We start from the raw sequence: 18,348 nt of genomic DNA on the forward strand, positions 1-18,348 counted from the left end.
ATTAAGTCACTTGTCGCAGAGTATCTTTCATAGCGTATCAGAGTATTTATTTTGTGATTTGATTTTTTTCTATTGATTTCGGTGCACCCGGTGAAAAGTTACACGGTATAATACAAAGTATATCAAGTCACAGTATGTCATGTGAGGCAGCCGTCCATGCCCTACGCTCTTTCCTACCTTACGGTCAGCCTGACGTGTTGCTCAAAATTGATGTCAAAAATGCTTTCAATTCGGTAAATAGGGATACCCTGCTGGCAGAAATAAAACAGCATATACCGGAAATATATTCTCAGTTACGCTGACCCAACAAAATTATTATATTGTTCTAATGAACTGTCCTCGGAAGTAGGTTGTTGCCTCTTGGGCCCGCAATTTTTAGTTTGGCTATAAATCCGATAGTCAAAAATTTAAATTCTAAATTCAACGTTTGGTTTTTCGATGACGGAACCCTAGGAGGTGATGTGGATACTGTGTTTTCGGACCTTATTTTAATCAAAAATAAATTTAAGCCATTGGTTTTGAGCTTAACTTTAGCAAATGCAAACTTTTTATAAATAACTGCGACTTAAATTTAAATGACGTAAAACAAAAATTTAATATTTTGGCTGCAAATATTAAAATAGTTGGCAGTTATTCCCTTTACCTTTTAGGTTCTCCAATTTTTGCTGAATATATTCCGGAATATATTAATAATTCAATCACTAAATTTCAAAATTCTGTTGACCGTCTCCTTGAAATTAGTCCACACTGTGCACTTTACATCTAAAAAACTGACTTTTCGTCCCAAAATTTACGTATGCGCTCCTTTGCTGTTCCTTTTGGAATCACCCAGATCTTTTAACACAAGTAGACGACTTAATCAAAATTAGCTTAGAATCGATTCTTAATATGCAACTGAACGAGCGATCTTGGAACCAAGCATCCCTATTCATCCGTTATGGTGGTCTAGGGATTCCCAGAATATCCAGTGTCACTTTACCAGCCTTCCTATCTTCTGTCCATATTTCAGCAAATCTCATTAGTAAAATTTTAAGAGCATCCCCTTCAAACTTTGAGATTGCTGGCTTGACAGAAGCTAAAAACGCTTTCTTGATTGCATGCCTAAGTATAAATTTTCCAATTGCTCCAAATTCACAGAGAAGCTGGGACGGGATAAACTGCAAATTGACTTATGACAATCTTTTGCGCGAGCTAGGCTTTTGGCCGTGGGTGGGACACATGAGGCCGGCTACTGGCTTCATGCGTGCCCTTTGTCAAATACAGGAACATTTCTTGAGCCTGACATGCTCCGAATAGCAACCTGTCTACGGCTTGGGGTTCCGGTCTGCGTTCCTCATAAATGTCCCTGTGGCAGTGATGTCGACAAGCTAGGATATCACGGTCTGTCATGCCATAAAGTGCAGGCCGCTTCTTGAAACATGCCGCACTTAACGATATCATACGCCGGTCCCTTAACACCGTCAACGTGCCCAGTCTACTTGAGCCGACTGGTATTGCAAGAGATGATGGCAAGAGACCGGACGATATGAGTTTGATTCCATGGAAGATGGGCCGGGTATTGGTATGGGAGGCAACCTGTTCAGACACGCTGGCCCCTTCCCATCTACATGGAACCAACAACATAGCTGGTGCTGATACTGCTTGTGAAGCGGCTTGTTCGAGCGATATTGCGCGCGCGCTGCGACGGGGGTACAGCGGGTGGCGGGCGGAGGCCGTTAGTACGGTCAACACCCGGTGCACGGCAGCTGGCTTCGAGACACCAGCGGCGACGCACGTTTATTCTATTTATTCTTGTACGACACAATATACCAGCCTACATAACAGTCCTCTCGTTTTATTTATCATTTAGTCTAAGAACCCTAAACACGGCTGAAAAAACTAAAGCATACAAATACATAGGCTCCGAATATGATTTTGTCCCATTCGGTGTCGAGACCTTGGTCCGTGGGGTCCTAGCGCTATAAGACTTTTTAAGGAAATAGCAAAAAGGTTATTCGACGTCACAGGAGACCGAAGAGCTGGCAGCTACTTCGGAAAAAGAATTAATCTAGTTATTCAAAGGGGGAACGCTGCCAGTATCTTCGGAACCTTGCCTAAAGGGACTCCTTTGAATAATATTTTTTAGTTATTAAATTATATATATATTTAAGGTTTTTAGTTTTAGGTTATTTATTTATTTCTTTATTTAATATTTGAGAAACAAACAGATACACATAATAAAAAAAAATCACAAATTAATTTTACAAAATTCAGCAAAGTTTCCACCAATTATTATTTCATAAAAGTACTCCAAAGTAATGATAAGCTATAATAAATCATCGATATATAATTCATTCCACATTGTTTATTTATTTATTTTTATTTAACAATTTATGTACACTAGGATAGCAAAAGGAAATAGCTCTTATAAACAATGCTGGCACAAAGGCACTACTTATTTCATGATGGAATCTCTTCCAGTAGTCCTGCCAAAGAAACAATCGCAAAATCAGCGTGAACAATCTAAACATATTGAAAATAAAATTATAATATATAATAAATACATCATTTATTTATACAATATATAAATGCACACATACATAATAATGTATACACACGTAGTGTGTATTATACGATACAAATTATAGAATACTTAAACTTATACATACACGCATACACATATACGATACATAATATAATACATACGATAATATATTCCAATACGCATAAGGACACTTAATTAAATTGATTTTAGACTAGGATTGATTAAGGTAGAATTTTCTCACTCTTTTATTAAATAGCAATAGTGTTTTGCAATCGCAAATTTCATATGGTAGGGAATTCCAAACTCTAACGGAACGTACAGTAAAGGAGTAAGAATAAAAATCGGTACGGTGGATCCAAAGAAGAGAACGTTTAAGAGATCTCCCGTAGATACAAAGGAGGACGAGGATTAAAAAGAGTCTTAAAAAGGAAACAAAGTATTCTAAAGTTTTTACGATGGCGGATAGGTTATGAAGCCACAAGCGATAGCCATTAAAGCTTACGAGTGACTTACATGATCATATTTTTTTAAGCCGAAAATGAAACGCAACCATAAATTTTGTAGTCGCTCAAGCCTGTTAAGTAATTCTTCGGTGACATCTAAACAAGTGACATCGGCGTAATCAATGATCGGATGTATGAGAGTTTGCACGAGAAAAACTTTAGTCTTGAAGGGTAAAAAAATTTGTAGTGCTTTTAGAGAATCGAGTGAAAAGTATACCTTACGACAAATCTCATTGATATAAGCATTCCAGTTAAGATTGGAGTCAAAAACAACACCTAAGTTCTTAGCCGAGTCGGAAAAAGTAATAGAAACTCCGTCGATGGTAATAGTTAGTTCAGCTATTAAACTGTTTTAATGAAATTCGATTACTGCTTTTTATATTCAACCAAAGATAAATGAAATAAATCAAAATTCCCAAAATGCTTATTGTATTGACGACAAGCTCTGATCAAAAACAAATTAGCGTTATGGATGTACGACAAGTTAGAGTATGAAAACACCTCGGATGACGTGAACCAGACCGTGGACAGTTCAAAAGTAGATTGATCAGTAAAAATGAAGAATCTATGTGATTATTAGCAATTTTAAATAAAAATATTTAGTCTCGAACAGAACGGCGTCTAGACAGACTCAATGGCTTTTTTGGTAAGTCAGTAAATTTGTACTACAAATACTTCAGAAACTTATTCTGAATATTCTCAATCCGATTCTTATAAACGCCATACTGTGGATTCCAGACCGTAGAGATATACTCAAGTACTGAGCGAACGTAGGAGTTGTAAAGAAGATTATGCGTGGAAGGTCTCCTAAACTCAGATCCGATCCTCATAATGAATACAAGCAAACTATAGGCCTTTGTTAAAATGTTGTTAACATGGCTCCCAAATGTAAGTTTACAGTCTAGTATAACGCCCAAGTCTCTCACCTCAGTTTTCTGGGTTAATAAAGTATTGTTAAGAATATATTTATAAATTAAAGGTTGGAGTTTACGTGAGAAAGAAACTATACTACATTTAGTAATATTCAGATGAAGAAAATTAGATTTACAATACATTACAAGACTATTTAAATCTGTTTGAAGATCATAACAATCAGTGTCATCAGTGTACAAAAAGAATTCAGAGGACACAAACACATTGCTTATATTATTTATACCTAGTCCAGCCATAAGTTCTGTCACAAATAAAAATGCATTTTTTTAAATGAAGTAATTTAATATTATTAAAATATATACCTACATATTTATTAAGGTCTCAGCAAAAAGTAAAAAAAAATCTATTTGTAGTGGCCACCTTTAGCTTTTATACAGGTCTTAAATCTATCTCCTGTCAAAGATTTTCATTGTAATATGAAACTTTGAATAGTTACGGGTCTCTGTAAAGAACTCACTATAGACGGCGCCACGGTTCGCTTAAACCGAAAATAAAAATCATCATATCAAAAATTTCGCTCTAGCGGGTACATCGTTCCATAGCTTAATTGGCTAGAGCGCCGACACGGTCAGTCGGAGACGCGGGTTCGAATCCCGCTGGAGCGGTCGATTTTTGATATGATATTCAAAAATGTTTAGGTCTTTAATCTGTTTGGCCACGAATCTATGGATTTACACATTGTTTCCACGGGAAATTTCGCCATTGCTTGCTCCAAAGATTTTTTAAGAGACTCAATGTCACTGTGTCGTTTAGAGCAGGCCATGTCCTCTAAAACTGGCCATAATTTGAAGTCTAAAGGGTTGAGATCTGGGCTAGATGAGGGCCAGTCTTCAACTCTTATGAAGTCCGGAACGTTGGTTTCAAGTCAGGCTTGGGTAGTTCGTGCCTTGTAACAAGGTGTAGAGTCCTGCTGGAAAGTCCACGATATATTTTTAAAAAGTGTATTGCTGAGAGGTTTCACAACATGATCCAAGACTGTATCTTGATACACTTTGGCTGAAGTTTTCACTCCTTTTTCACAAAAATGTAGTTTTGTGACTCCTTGATAAGACACGCCCCACCAAACCATCACTGACGCAGGATGATGACCACGTTGTACCTTTCCGACAACTTGAGCAGCTTCTTTGAGATGTGAGCGTACAATTTATCATTTTGCTTATTATAGAGTTCTTCAATCGTAAATTTTTTTTTTATCGGTAAAGAGGATATTTGTGTGCCTTTCACCTGCGTATCGCGACGGAAGGCATTTTGGTCAATCCAGTCTCTTTAATTGTTAAGATTGATTTAGGGCATATCCTGTATATCGGCGATAAGCACCGAGCTTCCAGACAGAGTCTACAGAGTCCTAGCGATAATCTTCATTTCTCGTGATAAGGTTTTTTGCTTCCTAATGGGGATTCGACAAATTCTGGCTTTAACAGCATTAATAGCCTTTGTAGTTCTAACAATATGCGATCGCCCCGATCTTTTCTGATCCTTGACAGACAAAGTGTTGCTGTATCTGTTATCTGTTATCTGCACGATATACGAACATACGGCTGATACCAAGCTTTTAAAGTGTCTGGAATATGATCGACGGCTCCATACCCACTTTGTGCAAGGCGATCACTGCAATCCTAATTTCTTTAACACCCCATTCCATATTGTAATTTGATAATGAACACGAAAAAATATATGAAATGGCGCAAAATCGAATTAAGTTTTTAAAATAATATACGTGTTCCAATTTCAAAATAATTAAAAAGTTGAAGAAAATAAAAGTTTTTATGTAACAGTATTTATGGCCATACTAGTTAAATATATTAAAAAGTAAAGGCCCGAGGTGAGAGCCCTGGGGCACACCTGATGTAATAGGTATAAACGATGATAAGTAACCCTTAATGAATACAGTCTGACTTCGGTTGCGAAGATATGAATCCAACCAACGAAGAAAATCACCGTGAATTCCAATACGTTTCAGCTTAAGGAGAAAAAGACTGTTATAACTCAGATAGTAAATTTCACTAACATATTTTTGTAAAGAGTAACTATTTTATTACTTTTCGAACTATGTTATGATATAGTCAACAAGAACTAAGGTAGCTTAAGAGAACTAACACATGATTCAAATATATCAGTTGCCGAATCAAATTTAGGCTAAGTATTTCTAAATATGTGTATTTCACAGACAAGGAAATGAGAAAATCAGCATGTTCATAAGGAATTGTTAAAACTTCAATGCCCTTCTATATTTATATTGATCAAGCCTCTAGACAAAAATAGGAAATTCACAGATTGTTTCAACATTATAAAAATTTCAAGTACATTATAAAAGAACTTACTGGAATTTTGTATAAATCTTGAGGATCAAGATTACCCTATAAAGAAATATTGTCATTCGTTGAAAGCTTAAAATTGTAGCTACTATATTATTTTCATATATAATTTTATCATTTTACAATTAAGTATTATCCTAAATCATATTTTCTATTTTAGATTTTATAATGTTTATTATATCTACTCTCGGTATAACGGCTGGATCACATCGTCTATGGACGCATAAGGCTTACAAGGCGAAACGGCCCTTGCAAATTATATTAATGATCATGACTACTTTCGCATTTCAAAATACTGTAGTCGATTGGGTGCGGGACCATCGAATGCATCACAGGTAAGTTCTCTTAATCTATATTAATCTTACCAGACAGGAAAATCTCTCACTAAATAGACATTATCCTGTCTGGTCAACTGTCAAACGCCTGAAATTGCAAACTTTTTACTTAGTAAAATCGTAATTTCTTAAGTAAAATATTTTTTTAAAATGTGTCAGAAAAATTGATTAAAATGATAAATGGAATTGGAATGGGCGAAATTATTCTCAGGTTAAAGCTTTCTCAATACGTTATGACGAGGCACTCCACTTTCGAATCGAATTGAATCGCTTAATAAAGTCAAAAATATCCGGTCTATGCTATTCTGAACCACGTGTCTCCAAGTAGCATCGAATAATTATGTTTGCTCGCAAACAAAAAAAAGCCGACTTCAATAACATGGACAAGTAATGCAACGTACGTTGGCGAAATAAATTAACAAACGCACTAATCGTTACTACGATTTTCGAGGGTTCCCCTCGATTTCTCTGGAAATCCATCATCAGATCCTGGTACCACCCTGGTGATATATCATCATACGACATCTTTGGCCTGATGAGGTCAAGACTTAAAATATCTTGTGCTTAAAGAATCTTCGGAGCGCTTTCCAAGGAGCCACCCAAACTTATCTTGAGAAGCTACACTAAGAAATACTGGAAGATATCTTTCAAAACAGATTAGAGAATTGGGTTCTCTCGGACTTTGAGAAAAAAAATTCTCATCTGTTTTGATTTATCTGCAAGATTCGGTAAAATTTATGGAACGTAGTCCGTGTCGATCGCACACAAACTTCAATGACTCGGGACTAAAATATTTGCGTACACTGCTTTTACAATATTACACGAAGCACATCTCGTATTCTAAAGTTAGCAAGATTAATACAGCCGTTTTCCATATTAAAAGAGGGAGAACCTACAGGTTGGTGGAATTACAGCCGAACTTTCGGGATTTAAAGGCACTGGACCTAAATGCCTTAATGGAAGTTGTTTAAAATCACCAACTGTCAGGGTGGAGAACAGGTGGGAACCACGCTGGAGGTGTAATCAAAGAGTCTAGCTATGTTTCGAAATGAGTACAGCACTGTGAGCTAAATCGGCACCTACTGTTATTATACTGAAGACCGAAGGGTACAGTCAGCTGCTATAAGTGACATTTTATGGACAGAAAGCTTTTGAATCTACCGAAACCTGATCTGTCCTGAATTCTTACAGCGATTTTGTAACTGCTAGGTATGTATCGAGGTAATGGGGGTATTTACGACTAAGTGGCAATATATAAATGTAAATAAATATATTATAATATACACACACGGCCGTCTGTTCTCATGTCAAGCAACTTAACGCTTGTGTTACAGTTAACAGGCGAGTGTTATAGCAGAATATATATATTTTTAACATAGATAAAAATAATACATATTTATATATGTTTTATTTATATGTGGATATATAAATACACATATTACACCCAGACTCAAGCGGGAAGTGAACCCGCAACTCGCAGAAAGAAAGCAGAGCCACTACAAACTGTGCTAACAAAGACATTAATTTTCGTCGTTGTGTAAAGAAGAAAGAAGTCTATGACTCCGCCAATGTTTACCAACGCTGTACAAAAAAACATTATGATGTGGATCTAGGAGTAGAGTCAGTGTTATCATTTTGCTGCAGCCACAATCAGGACTAGACCGACTCCTGTACCACTTAAAGTTGAGCTCCTGGCTGGTTTTAGTCGTGGTTTTTAATTTGGATATGACCTGAGTTATAAATAAATCATGCTGACTTGCCGAGATCAATATCAGTCGCTGGTTTGAGTATTTCTATGATTTCATGCAAATCGTATGTCCATGAATTTTTTGGCCAATCTGAACATCCCAGGAGCCCACAAATATTTTTTATATATAAACGGGCTGTTTAACTATTTCTGCCACGTAGAATTAAAATAATCATGACGGGTTACTGACTGAAATTAATATTTTAGTTTGTTAAATTTCACTACCTTCAGTGTCTTTTTTGCGACGAGTCAGAAAACAAATCATTTTTAAATATACGTAGAGATTTATGCTGCGTATTGTTACTTGAGGAACTTCAAGTACAGAATAACGAATTTAATTATGATCTTACTATCTAGTTGTAATATTGTTATTATTTAAATACACTGTGATAAAAACAATTTTACCAAAAAAATATTTCAGTGCCTTCAGCCTGGCTTGAAATATCAAAAATCAGACTGTATATGCATCGTAACCGGATCTCGCGCCCCCTGCACCTACTCACTTGCCAGTCAGTTTGCCAGCAACAACAAATGGACAGGACGCTCGTCAGTTTTTTCACTACGGTTAAAAAAGATCGTCAACTATGTGCTTCAACCCATTTCGATTTCATTACCTACAGCAGATTGTTCATATTAAATAGTTATAGTTTTTTTATAGTTTTGGTCTCGAAGTATTTGTTATTCGTATATGGATAGTTAAAAATATTATTATTTACGTTGATCGATTAATTGCCGAGTAAAATCAAAAACAGGTTTGAAAACTCATTACCCTCACTTTCATTACCATCGATTACCTTCAGCTATGAAGGTGACTGTAATGCAATAAAAATGAAGGTAATGAATTTTTTATTTATTTCTATGTGATATTATATTTATCTTCATATGTTTTAAGATTCTATACGATAAAATGAAGTCCTTAAAACCTTGCGCGATCTAGACGTGAATAAAACCTGATTCCCCCTCCCCCTTCGATCATCCACATCCACAGTTTTCATTACCATCAGCAGTATAGATTGTCATTAGTCGATATCTATTTATCTAATGCGTATAATTTTGTATAAATCACATCATCATCATCAAGTCCTATGTCCCCTGGATGGGGCAGAGGGCGTCCACAGTGCGCTGCCATCCCGGTCGTTCCTGGGCCATCAGCTTAATTTCGGGCCAGGAAAGCTCGACATTCTTCATCTCCGCGGCGACGGAGTGACGCCACGTTTGCTTGGGGCGGCCACGTTTCCTTTTCCCTTGAGGAGTCCATTCTAAGGCCTGTCTCGGTATGTGAGAGGAATCCCTTCGGAGGGTATGACCGATCCATACCCATTTACGCCGCTTTATCTGGTGGCCGATTGGGGTCTCTTTGCAAAGTTTCATCAGGTGGTCATTTGATATTTTTTTGGACCACCAGATGCAAATGATCTGACGTAGGCATCGGTTGATGAAGACTTGGATAGGCTGTGTGATAGATTTAGTAACGAAGAACAGAACAGAAGAACGGTCTTAACGTTGGAGCGAAAGATTTTGAGTTTCACTCTTAGTGTCAGCTTCCTGGACCTCCACACGGGTCGCAACTGAGAGAAGGCTACCCTCGCTTTGGCTATTCTTGAAGCGGTGTGCTCTTCCGTACCTCCAGAATCCGACACGACACTACCAAGGTATGTATAGCGTTGAACGCGTTCTAATGGCTCTGTACCCAGCAGCAGCCTTTGTGGGTTGTTTCCCCCGGTACGCATCTCCTTGGTCTTTTTGATGTTAATTTTGAGGCCGTCTCTAGCCGCCTCCCGCTGTAAATCTGACAGCTTGGCTTGCATGTCTGCGTGTCTGTGGCTGAGTAAACATATGTCATCAGCATAGTCCAGCCGGCCTAGCATGCATACAACGAGATATCTCTTGACGAGAGAGAGAGATAATGTCTACATCGAGTATTTTCTCGATTACCCTAACATGTGCACTACGAGAGACAAAATTCTCTTCCGAAGACTTCGCCTTGTCGAGTAGAGAAACATTACCAACCATAATCACAACTGAATATCATTCTTATTTCTTATGTCGTAAAGTTGAATTTACAAGGTTATTGACCAATCGTGCCAAACCGGGATGAGCCAACGTTTGTATAATTTCAAACGAGTGACACATGTTTTATTTAACAATGTTCTCGGCCTTTTGGCTAAGATAAAAACTGTATATCTAATTTAAAAAATCTAATATGGAAAATAAAACGGCGTAAGTAAATGAATTTAATTATATATGTAAAACAATATGCTCGTGTTGTGCTTTATATCTTGTCGCACATTAGATAATTGTAATTCTATCACGCATTGTTTTTTTTTTTTAATTTTTAAATTTTTTTGAATTTTTTTTTTTTTTTTTTTGATTATTGATTTTACTTTTATTCTATTTAATTTTATTTTTACTTATTGATTTTTTTAATATAATTTTGTTTTGTTTTTTATTCTGAATGTTGTCTTGTCTTGTTGTACTAACCCAATATGGACTTATACTTTGGTCTGAAATAAAGTATTATTATTATTATTATTTAGAATAAGAAGCAACAGGGTGCAAATACGTTTTTTGTGTCATTATATGGCACACTTCACTCGACTTTTCGCATTTCCCGCTCTTCGTATACCGAAATTATATAATTATAATAGGGAAACGCCATGGTATACAAAAAATAGGCACCCGGTTTTATTAATTTTTTATTTATCGTCTTTCTCGTCGATAATATTGAAAACGAGAAGTTTCTCTTCCTAAAACGACAAAATTCGACAAAATTACGATGTCATGTTAGCTTCCGTAGAGATAAATATCACAGATCACTAAAATTTAATGATTATCTCTTCTATTGACGTAACGAGAAGAGTATCGCGTGCACGCATGTCAGCTACTGTAGACATAGAGAGATAATACGAGAAAAGGGGTAGACAAAATTTTGTCGTGGCGCGCATGCTAGGCCTGCAGGTCATCAAGCTGATTTCTCAGACCCCACTCTATGCCTCGAAGCTTGCCATCGTTCGCTCTACGCATTATTCCATCCAGTACGATGAGAAAAACAAGGGCGAAAGAAGACAACCTTGTCTGACCCCTGCGTGGACTTCAATGTCAGCGGAGATAAGGCCGTCATGAACTACTCTACAAGAATAATCTTTGTAGAATATAGTAATATAGAAATAGTTTATATTCTTGGTAAAAATTCTTATGAGTGTTGAAAAAATTTTTGAAAGGGGACTGTCCACTTTGTATGGGGGTTTCGGCCCCGAGGACAGTCACTGAGAAAAATAATTATATATTAAGTTAGTAGTACTAACAAGTAGAAATTAGAAAAATAATATAGTTTTGTGTCCAGGTGTTTCATTTTTTGTTTTTTGTGGATAATTACAAGAAGGTTTCTGAAATAAAAAATCATTTTTTTTGTTTTTTTTTGTTTTACTAATCGGATTCGTACGTTAACAGAATGTTATCTAAAAACTAGGCAGGTAGATTTATAAAATCTTGGAACCTTTTGCAGCCCAAAAACCAAATAATTATCATGACATGGGTACAACAACCTACTGTCCGTCGACCAACCATGCAGTTGCAATAATAGTTTTTTTATAGCTAGTTATAATTACGACTCGTCCATCCGCCTTATACATTATACATAGACTAAGATACATAGAATATGGTACATAGAATAAGATACATAAAATAATTCATAGAATAAGCGTGAGACGCAAACTCAGCGTCTGGTCCCCCCCCTGACATCCGCTGGGCCCAAGACTGTAGTAGTTAAGCAGACATATTAAAGCCTCCAAATCGGTCACATGTCTTTCAGTTTCTTTAATTTAAATTAAGTTAGTTAATAATAAATTAATATAAATTGTTTCCAAACGCTCCGAAACCAAAAGTAGCTTCTCTGCCTAACCTATATTGCTTACATATAAAATAAATACAAAATATATTTTCCTATTTATTTACTGTGTATTTTACGTCGCAGTAGTGATGAATTCTCGGTTGACGAAAAACGTTTCAGTAGGTAGGTAGCAATATGAAAGTCAAATGAATGTATGACGCAAAAGTTTGTAGTTTAGGGTTGCCATAATAAATAATATTTTCAATAAACAAATAAATCGATTAAATCGATAATTGAATTTAATATAATTAATTCCTTGCTTTTTATTAACCGACTTCAAAAAAAGGAGGAGGTTACTCAATTCGACCGTATATATATATATATTTTTTTTTATGTATGTTCGGAGATAACTTCTTCGTTTATGAACCGATTTGGATAATTCTTTTTTTGTTGGAAAGGAGATATTCATAGTTTGGTACCATGATAAGGAAACCAGGATCTGATGATGGGATCCCAGAGAAATCGAGGGAAACTTTCAAAAATCGTAAGGGTGACTAGTAAATTTAATCATGTTTTCATTAAGCACTATAAAGCACTACTATTTAATAAAGGTCTGGAGTCGATCTGATGATGGAGACGAAAGATAGTCGAGGGTACTTTTCAACGATTTATAGCAATTACCTGCTGTTTGAACTTAATTCGTTTCTATTGATTAGAACTTTGCACCTATATGAGTTACAAGTGCCATTAAAGTCTGATGATGGAGACGAAAGATAGTCGAGGGAACTTTTCAACGATTTATAGCAATTACCTGCTGTTTGAACTTAATTCGTTTCTATTGATGAGAACTTTGCACCTATATGAGTTACAAGTGCCATTAAAGTCTGATGATGGAGACGAAAGATAGTCGAGGGTACTTTTCAACGATTTATAGCAATTACCTGCTGTGTGATCATCTGTGTCGCAGGACCAGGTTTGATGATGGAGCCCATAAACACTCGAGGGAATTTCTCAACAATTTATAGCAGTTACCTTTTGCTGTTTGACGACCGCTTTGATATAATGGTGCATGTGCCGTGTCGGCGGCGCCTAAACACCGACGGTCGCGGGTTCTATTCCCGCTCGGAGTGGATATTTATGTTTATACAAATATTTATTTTCAGTCTAGTTGTTAATCCTTGTGGTTCTCCCAACCTAGCCTCGCTACACGCTAGGCTGTCAGTCCCGGTTGTTATTACGTACACCTGATAGCGAACTTTACTCATAGTATGTCGACGCGTTAGCACAGCGGTCACAGTACCGGCTGTTGCGCTAGCGTTAGTGGGTTCAATCCCCGCGCACGACAGACATTTGTATTGGCCATATAGATGTTTGTCATGATCTGGGTGTTTGTGCTTGTGTATTGTGTATGTTTCCGAACCCCTGACATAAGAGAAAAAGCATCCTTGTTAGGTCTCCCCATCACTAAAAATTGTAAAATAAAATAATTTTTAACAAAAACAAAAACCGACTTCAAGGAATCAAAAGGAAACTAAAAAGTGAAAAATAAATTTACTTAGTACAAAGTAATTCGTATTTTGATTTAGTTAATCAGAAATGATTAAATAAATATTTTATAATTTTGAAGTTGGTGCCAAGTAAATACTACAACAACCTGGCTACAATAACAAATACAAACAACACACACACAACAAACAAGTACAAAAAATATTATTAGATATGTCAAAACAATAACAGAATAATAACAGTATTCTACCTAATAGTCAATGAAACAAATTATGAAAGAAAACTGAATACAACTTATGAGTAGATACTAGAGTAGTTATTGTTTTACTTGGCACCGACTTCAAAATTATAAAATATTTATTTAATCATTTCTGATTAACTAAATCAAAATACGAATTACTTTGTACTAAGTAAACTTATTTTTCACTTTTTAGTTTCCTTTTGATTCCTTGAAGTCGGTTTTTGTTTTTGTTAAAAATTATTTAGTCAATAACAATGTTTCTAAAATAGTTTATTTTTTACCAAAGTGAAATGTTTTTTTACTAAATCCACTTTTATAGATAACTTTTATATTTATTAATTCGATTTAACAATACTTAAAAGTATAATTAAATATTATATATAATTATCTATTAAAATAGATATTAACAAATAATTGATTTAAAAATATTTTAAAATCGATTGATCGTTAATAATTATTGTTTATTTAAGACTGGCAACGTGGTGTAATCAAATCACCAACCGAAAACTAGAAGAGATAAACTAGAAGTATATAATTAATGAATTATAATACTTATTAAATAAACTTTTTGTCAGTTTATATTGATACAACTGGAAATCACGAATAATCATGATTTAATATAGGAAAATTTTTGGTATATTTGTTTTTTTGTATGAATTCTTCTTACGCTGGGCCGAAAATGGACAGTCCCATTTTCTCACAAATCTGTCCGAATTGCACCAAATCATAGAAATACCCGTTTCCGTTTTTGAAATCGTACATGATGAAGCGTGGTGACTATGGCTAAAACACATGAGTTCACGCCATTTTTGGCGCAAACTTATATAGGCCTGTGTCCAACAGTGGACTTTGATAGGCTAAAATGATAATGATGATGATGACATGATAAGGCCAAAACAGCTTCGAAAATGAAGTCAACGGGTGAATTAAGTAATTGTGAGATTTCAATGAGTCAACAAGATTATTTTAAGCATTCTGTAATATCTGATACCTTTAGAACACTAACTAGTCCACAAATTTATTAAAGGACAACAACAGAAATTAAATCATCCACTACATATCCAAATTAACTTTTTTATTCCTTCAAAGTGAACTGACAATATTTGTGGTTTTACACAATTTGATGACAAAACTGCAATTGAACATAGCTATCGGTTTTAAATTTATTTATTTTGTAATACAATTTTATCAGAAAATAGTAATTTTTATCGTTTTCCTCGACCGATTACACTAAGTAATACAACTATTGTAGTTGTTCAATAAATTGTTAGATTAATTATTAGACTTTTCGAATATTACAGGTATTAAATTACTAATGTGTAATTGTTTCATTAGATACAGCGACACGGATGCTGATCCACACAATCCAACGCGAGGCTTCTTTTTCGCCCACATAGGCTGGCTGTTAGTGAGGAAACACGAGGAGGTAAAGAAGCGCGGAAAGTTTGTCGACATGTCGGACATTTATGCAAATCCTGTACTTATGTTTCAGAGAAGGTAATTAGCTATGCCCTGCCTAAATGAGGGTCAGCCCAAGTTGACATGACTAATTTTAATAATTCTGTTACTATTTTAAAGCTACATTATTGTTATGTCGGTGAATATACATAATATATTAAAAATGTATGTGGGTAACATAAAAATAAATAATATCTACGAATTAATGCCAAATGTACAATATAATACACTATTGTATGGGCATAGTAGAATAGAAAAAATGTAACGTACGAGGGTGCGTTTTTAAGTTCGCGGAATGAGAGGGTTAGAGGGGGGTGATTAGGCTCATTAGGATCGTAACGTGTTTAGTGACTCATAATTAGTATAAATACGAGATTTCATTGTTATTAGACTATTAGTCTTTGAGCTATCGCCAACCAAGCAACATAATCAGGAGTGAAAAGTTAAATATGGAAAAAATCGAATATCGTGCCGTTAAAAATTCCTTACCTAGCAAGGAAAATCAGTTGCGACCATAATGGATGAGATGTCATCGGTTTACGGTGACTCTTGTCCAGGAAAAACCATGGTGTACAAGTGGCACAGTTTGTTTAAAACGGGAAAAGAATCCCTTGAAGACGACCCGAGGCCGGGCAGGAGCATCGAGGTGACCACGCCAGAACTTATCCAAAAAGTCGAAAAACTTGTACTCAACGATGCTCGACTAAAGAAGAAACAACTTGCAGAAATGATTGGCGTATCTGATACAACCATTTTTAAAATCCTGCACGATCATCTTGGCATGACTAAGGTCAGCGCAAGATGGGTACCGAGAATGCTCACGCCGCCGCAAAAACAACAACGCGTAGAGTGTTCACGTGCATATTTGGACCTCTGCAATCAAGACTAGGATGGTGTATTGAGTCAAATTGTTACTGAAGACGAAACTTGGGTTCATCATTATGAACCTGAGTCGAAACAAGACTCTATGCAGTGGCATAAAAAGGGCACAGCACCCCCCAAGAAGTTTAAGATGTCACAGTCAGCTGGGAAACTCATGGCAACGGTCTTTTGAGACTCAGAAGGAATGTTATTGGTCGATTATAAAGATAAAGGTGTTTCTGTAACCGGAGAATACTACGCTTCAATCTTAGAGCGATTAAAAGAAGCCAATAAACAGAAAAGACGGGGAAAATTGACGAAAGGTGTGCTGCTTTTGCACGACAATGCGCCCGTCCATAAGAGCCGCGTTGCGTTGGCTGCCCAGCTTAAAGTGGGCTTCGATATTCTGAACCACCCACCCTACAGCCCAGACCTGGCCCCGAGTGATTATTACCTCTTTCCAAAAATGAAAAAAGAACTGCGGGGTAAAAAATTTACCACCGATGATGAAGTGAAGATGAAGGCAGTTTCAGCGTATTTTGAGGACAAAGACAAAACATTTTTTATGAGGGTATAAATAAATTAATTGAAAGATCTTTAAAATGTGTCCGTCTTGCAGGTGAATATATTGAAAAGGAAAAATAATTTGGTTTTTTTATTTCAACCCCTTACCCTTCATTCCGCGAACATAAAAACGCTCCCTCGTAAGGATAATATGTAATATAAATAAATATAGATTACTTATATAATTTTCGTGTGAGTGCATTGCACCAGCTCACTTTAGGACGAGCAGCCTCTGATTTCTAGGTTAGGTCATTTTTAATCTGGGTAATTTTCTAAGTTCGATTAAATTATTTTTCAATTTTGATTTCAGATACGCAATTCCGTTCATAGGAACTGTGTGCTTCTTACTCCCAACTGTCATACCGATGTACTTCTTCGGCGAAACATTGAACACAGCTTGGCATATTACTGTCTTACGTTATATTGTTAATCTACACTGTATGTTTTTAATCAACAGTGTAGCCCATTTATACGGCACTAAACCCTATGACAAAACCATAAAACCTACGCAGAGTTCATGGGTTTCGCTTATAGCTTTCGGTGAGGGTTTTCATAATTATCACCATGTCTTTCCATGGGATTACAAGACAGCGGAATTGGGTAACAGCGCTCTGAATTTGACAACTTTGTTCATCGATTTCTTCGCGTGGCTGGGATGGGCTTACGACCTCAAGACAGTATCTGATGACATGATCAAGGCGAGATCAGAGAGAACAGGCGACGGAAAAAGCATTTGGGGGTTTTAATATGTAATGGAATTTTCAATAAATTGTTGAATACATTCTAAATATTTAATGATATAATATTAATAAATGTATTTCCATTATGTTATTAATAAATAAATCATTATGCCATTATTAAAATAATTATTTTTTATAAATATTATGATCCTGTTTTTGTTACTAACTTGAACGAATATATATTTATGTATTAACTTTGTTCAAAAATTTTTGACAATAATGTTTTAAGGTAAATTTATATTACGGCTTGTGTATATTAGTTGTTGTACGTTTGAATTATCCAATCTGCAGTGTAGCTGAGTAACATTTTATCCATTAATTTCTTCGCCTTAACATTAACAGATGCTCTTTAAGATTAAAAACTTTGACTGGGTGGACCGGACCGATTTCAATCTTCTTGTTGTCATGAAAATTTGGTGTGTCACGGTCCCATTTTAAATTTAATTGTGATCTATCAAATAATTTTCGAGTTATATCTAATAATGCGTATTTACTTGACTATTTTTTCGTCGACCTTCGTTGTATTATACCATATAACTTTTCACTGGGTGTACCGATTTTGTATCCAGGGTGGTAGATCGAGCGAATGTGTCCTATCTTATGGGCACCCCGTTCACCCGATTTGAACCCCCTGGACTTCTATTGGAGTTGTCTTAAAGACAGGGTCTACTCAAAACCCGTTGCGAAATTAGACGATCTTCGTCAAAAAATTGCTCAGGCTGCGAATAGCATAAATAGTAGAAGATGCAAGACAAATAAGATGATCATTTTTAAGGCGTTGTCTTGCAGGTA

At 35.9% G+C, this 18,348-nt stretch overlaps 1 protein-coding gene across 1 annotated transcript in view; it reads left to right on the forward strand.

The window, feature by feature from the left end:
- LOC123667015 (acyl-CoA Delta(11) desaturase-like) overlaps positions 1-17,649 on the forward strand; it is a 33,864-nt gene extending 16,215 nt beyond the window's left edge. The window contains exons 4-6 of the mRNA XM_045601024.1: positions 6,436-6,610; positions 15,269-15,430; positions 17,127-17,649. Coding sequence (XP_045456980.1) covers positions 6,436-6,610; positions 15,269-15,430; positions 17,127-17,562 — 773 coding nt within the window. The 3' untranslated portion in view covers positions 17,563-17,649. The remainder of the gene's footprint in view (positions 1-6,435; positions 6,611-15,268; positions 15,431-17,126) is intronic.
- Positions 17,650-18,348: the final 699 nt, after the last annotated feature.

This window comes from Melitaea cinxia, chromosome 27 (assembly GCF_905220565.1).
Source record: "Melitaea cinxia chromosome 27, ilMelCinx1.1, whole genome shotgun sequence".
NCBI classification, from domain to species: Eukaryota; Metazoa; Arthropoda; class Insecta; order Lepidoptera; family Nymphalidae; genus Melitaea; species Melitaea cinxia.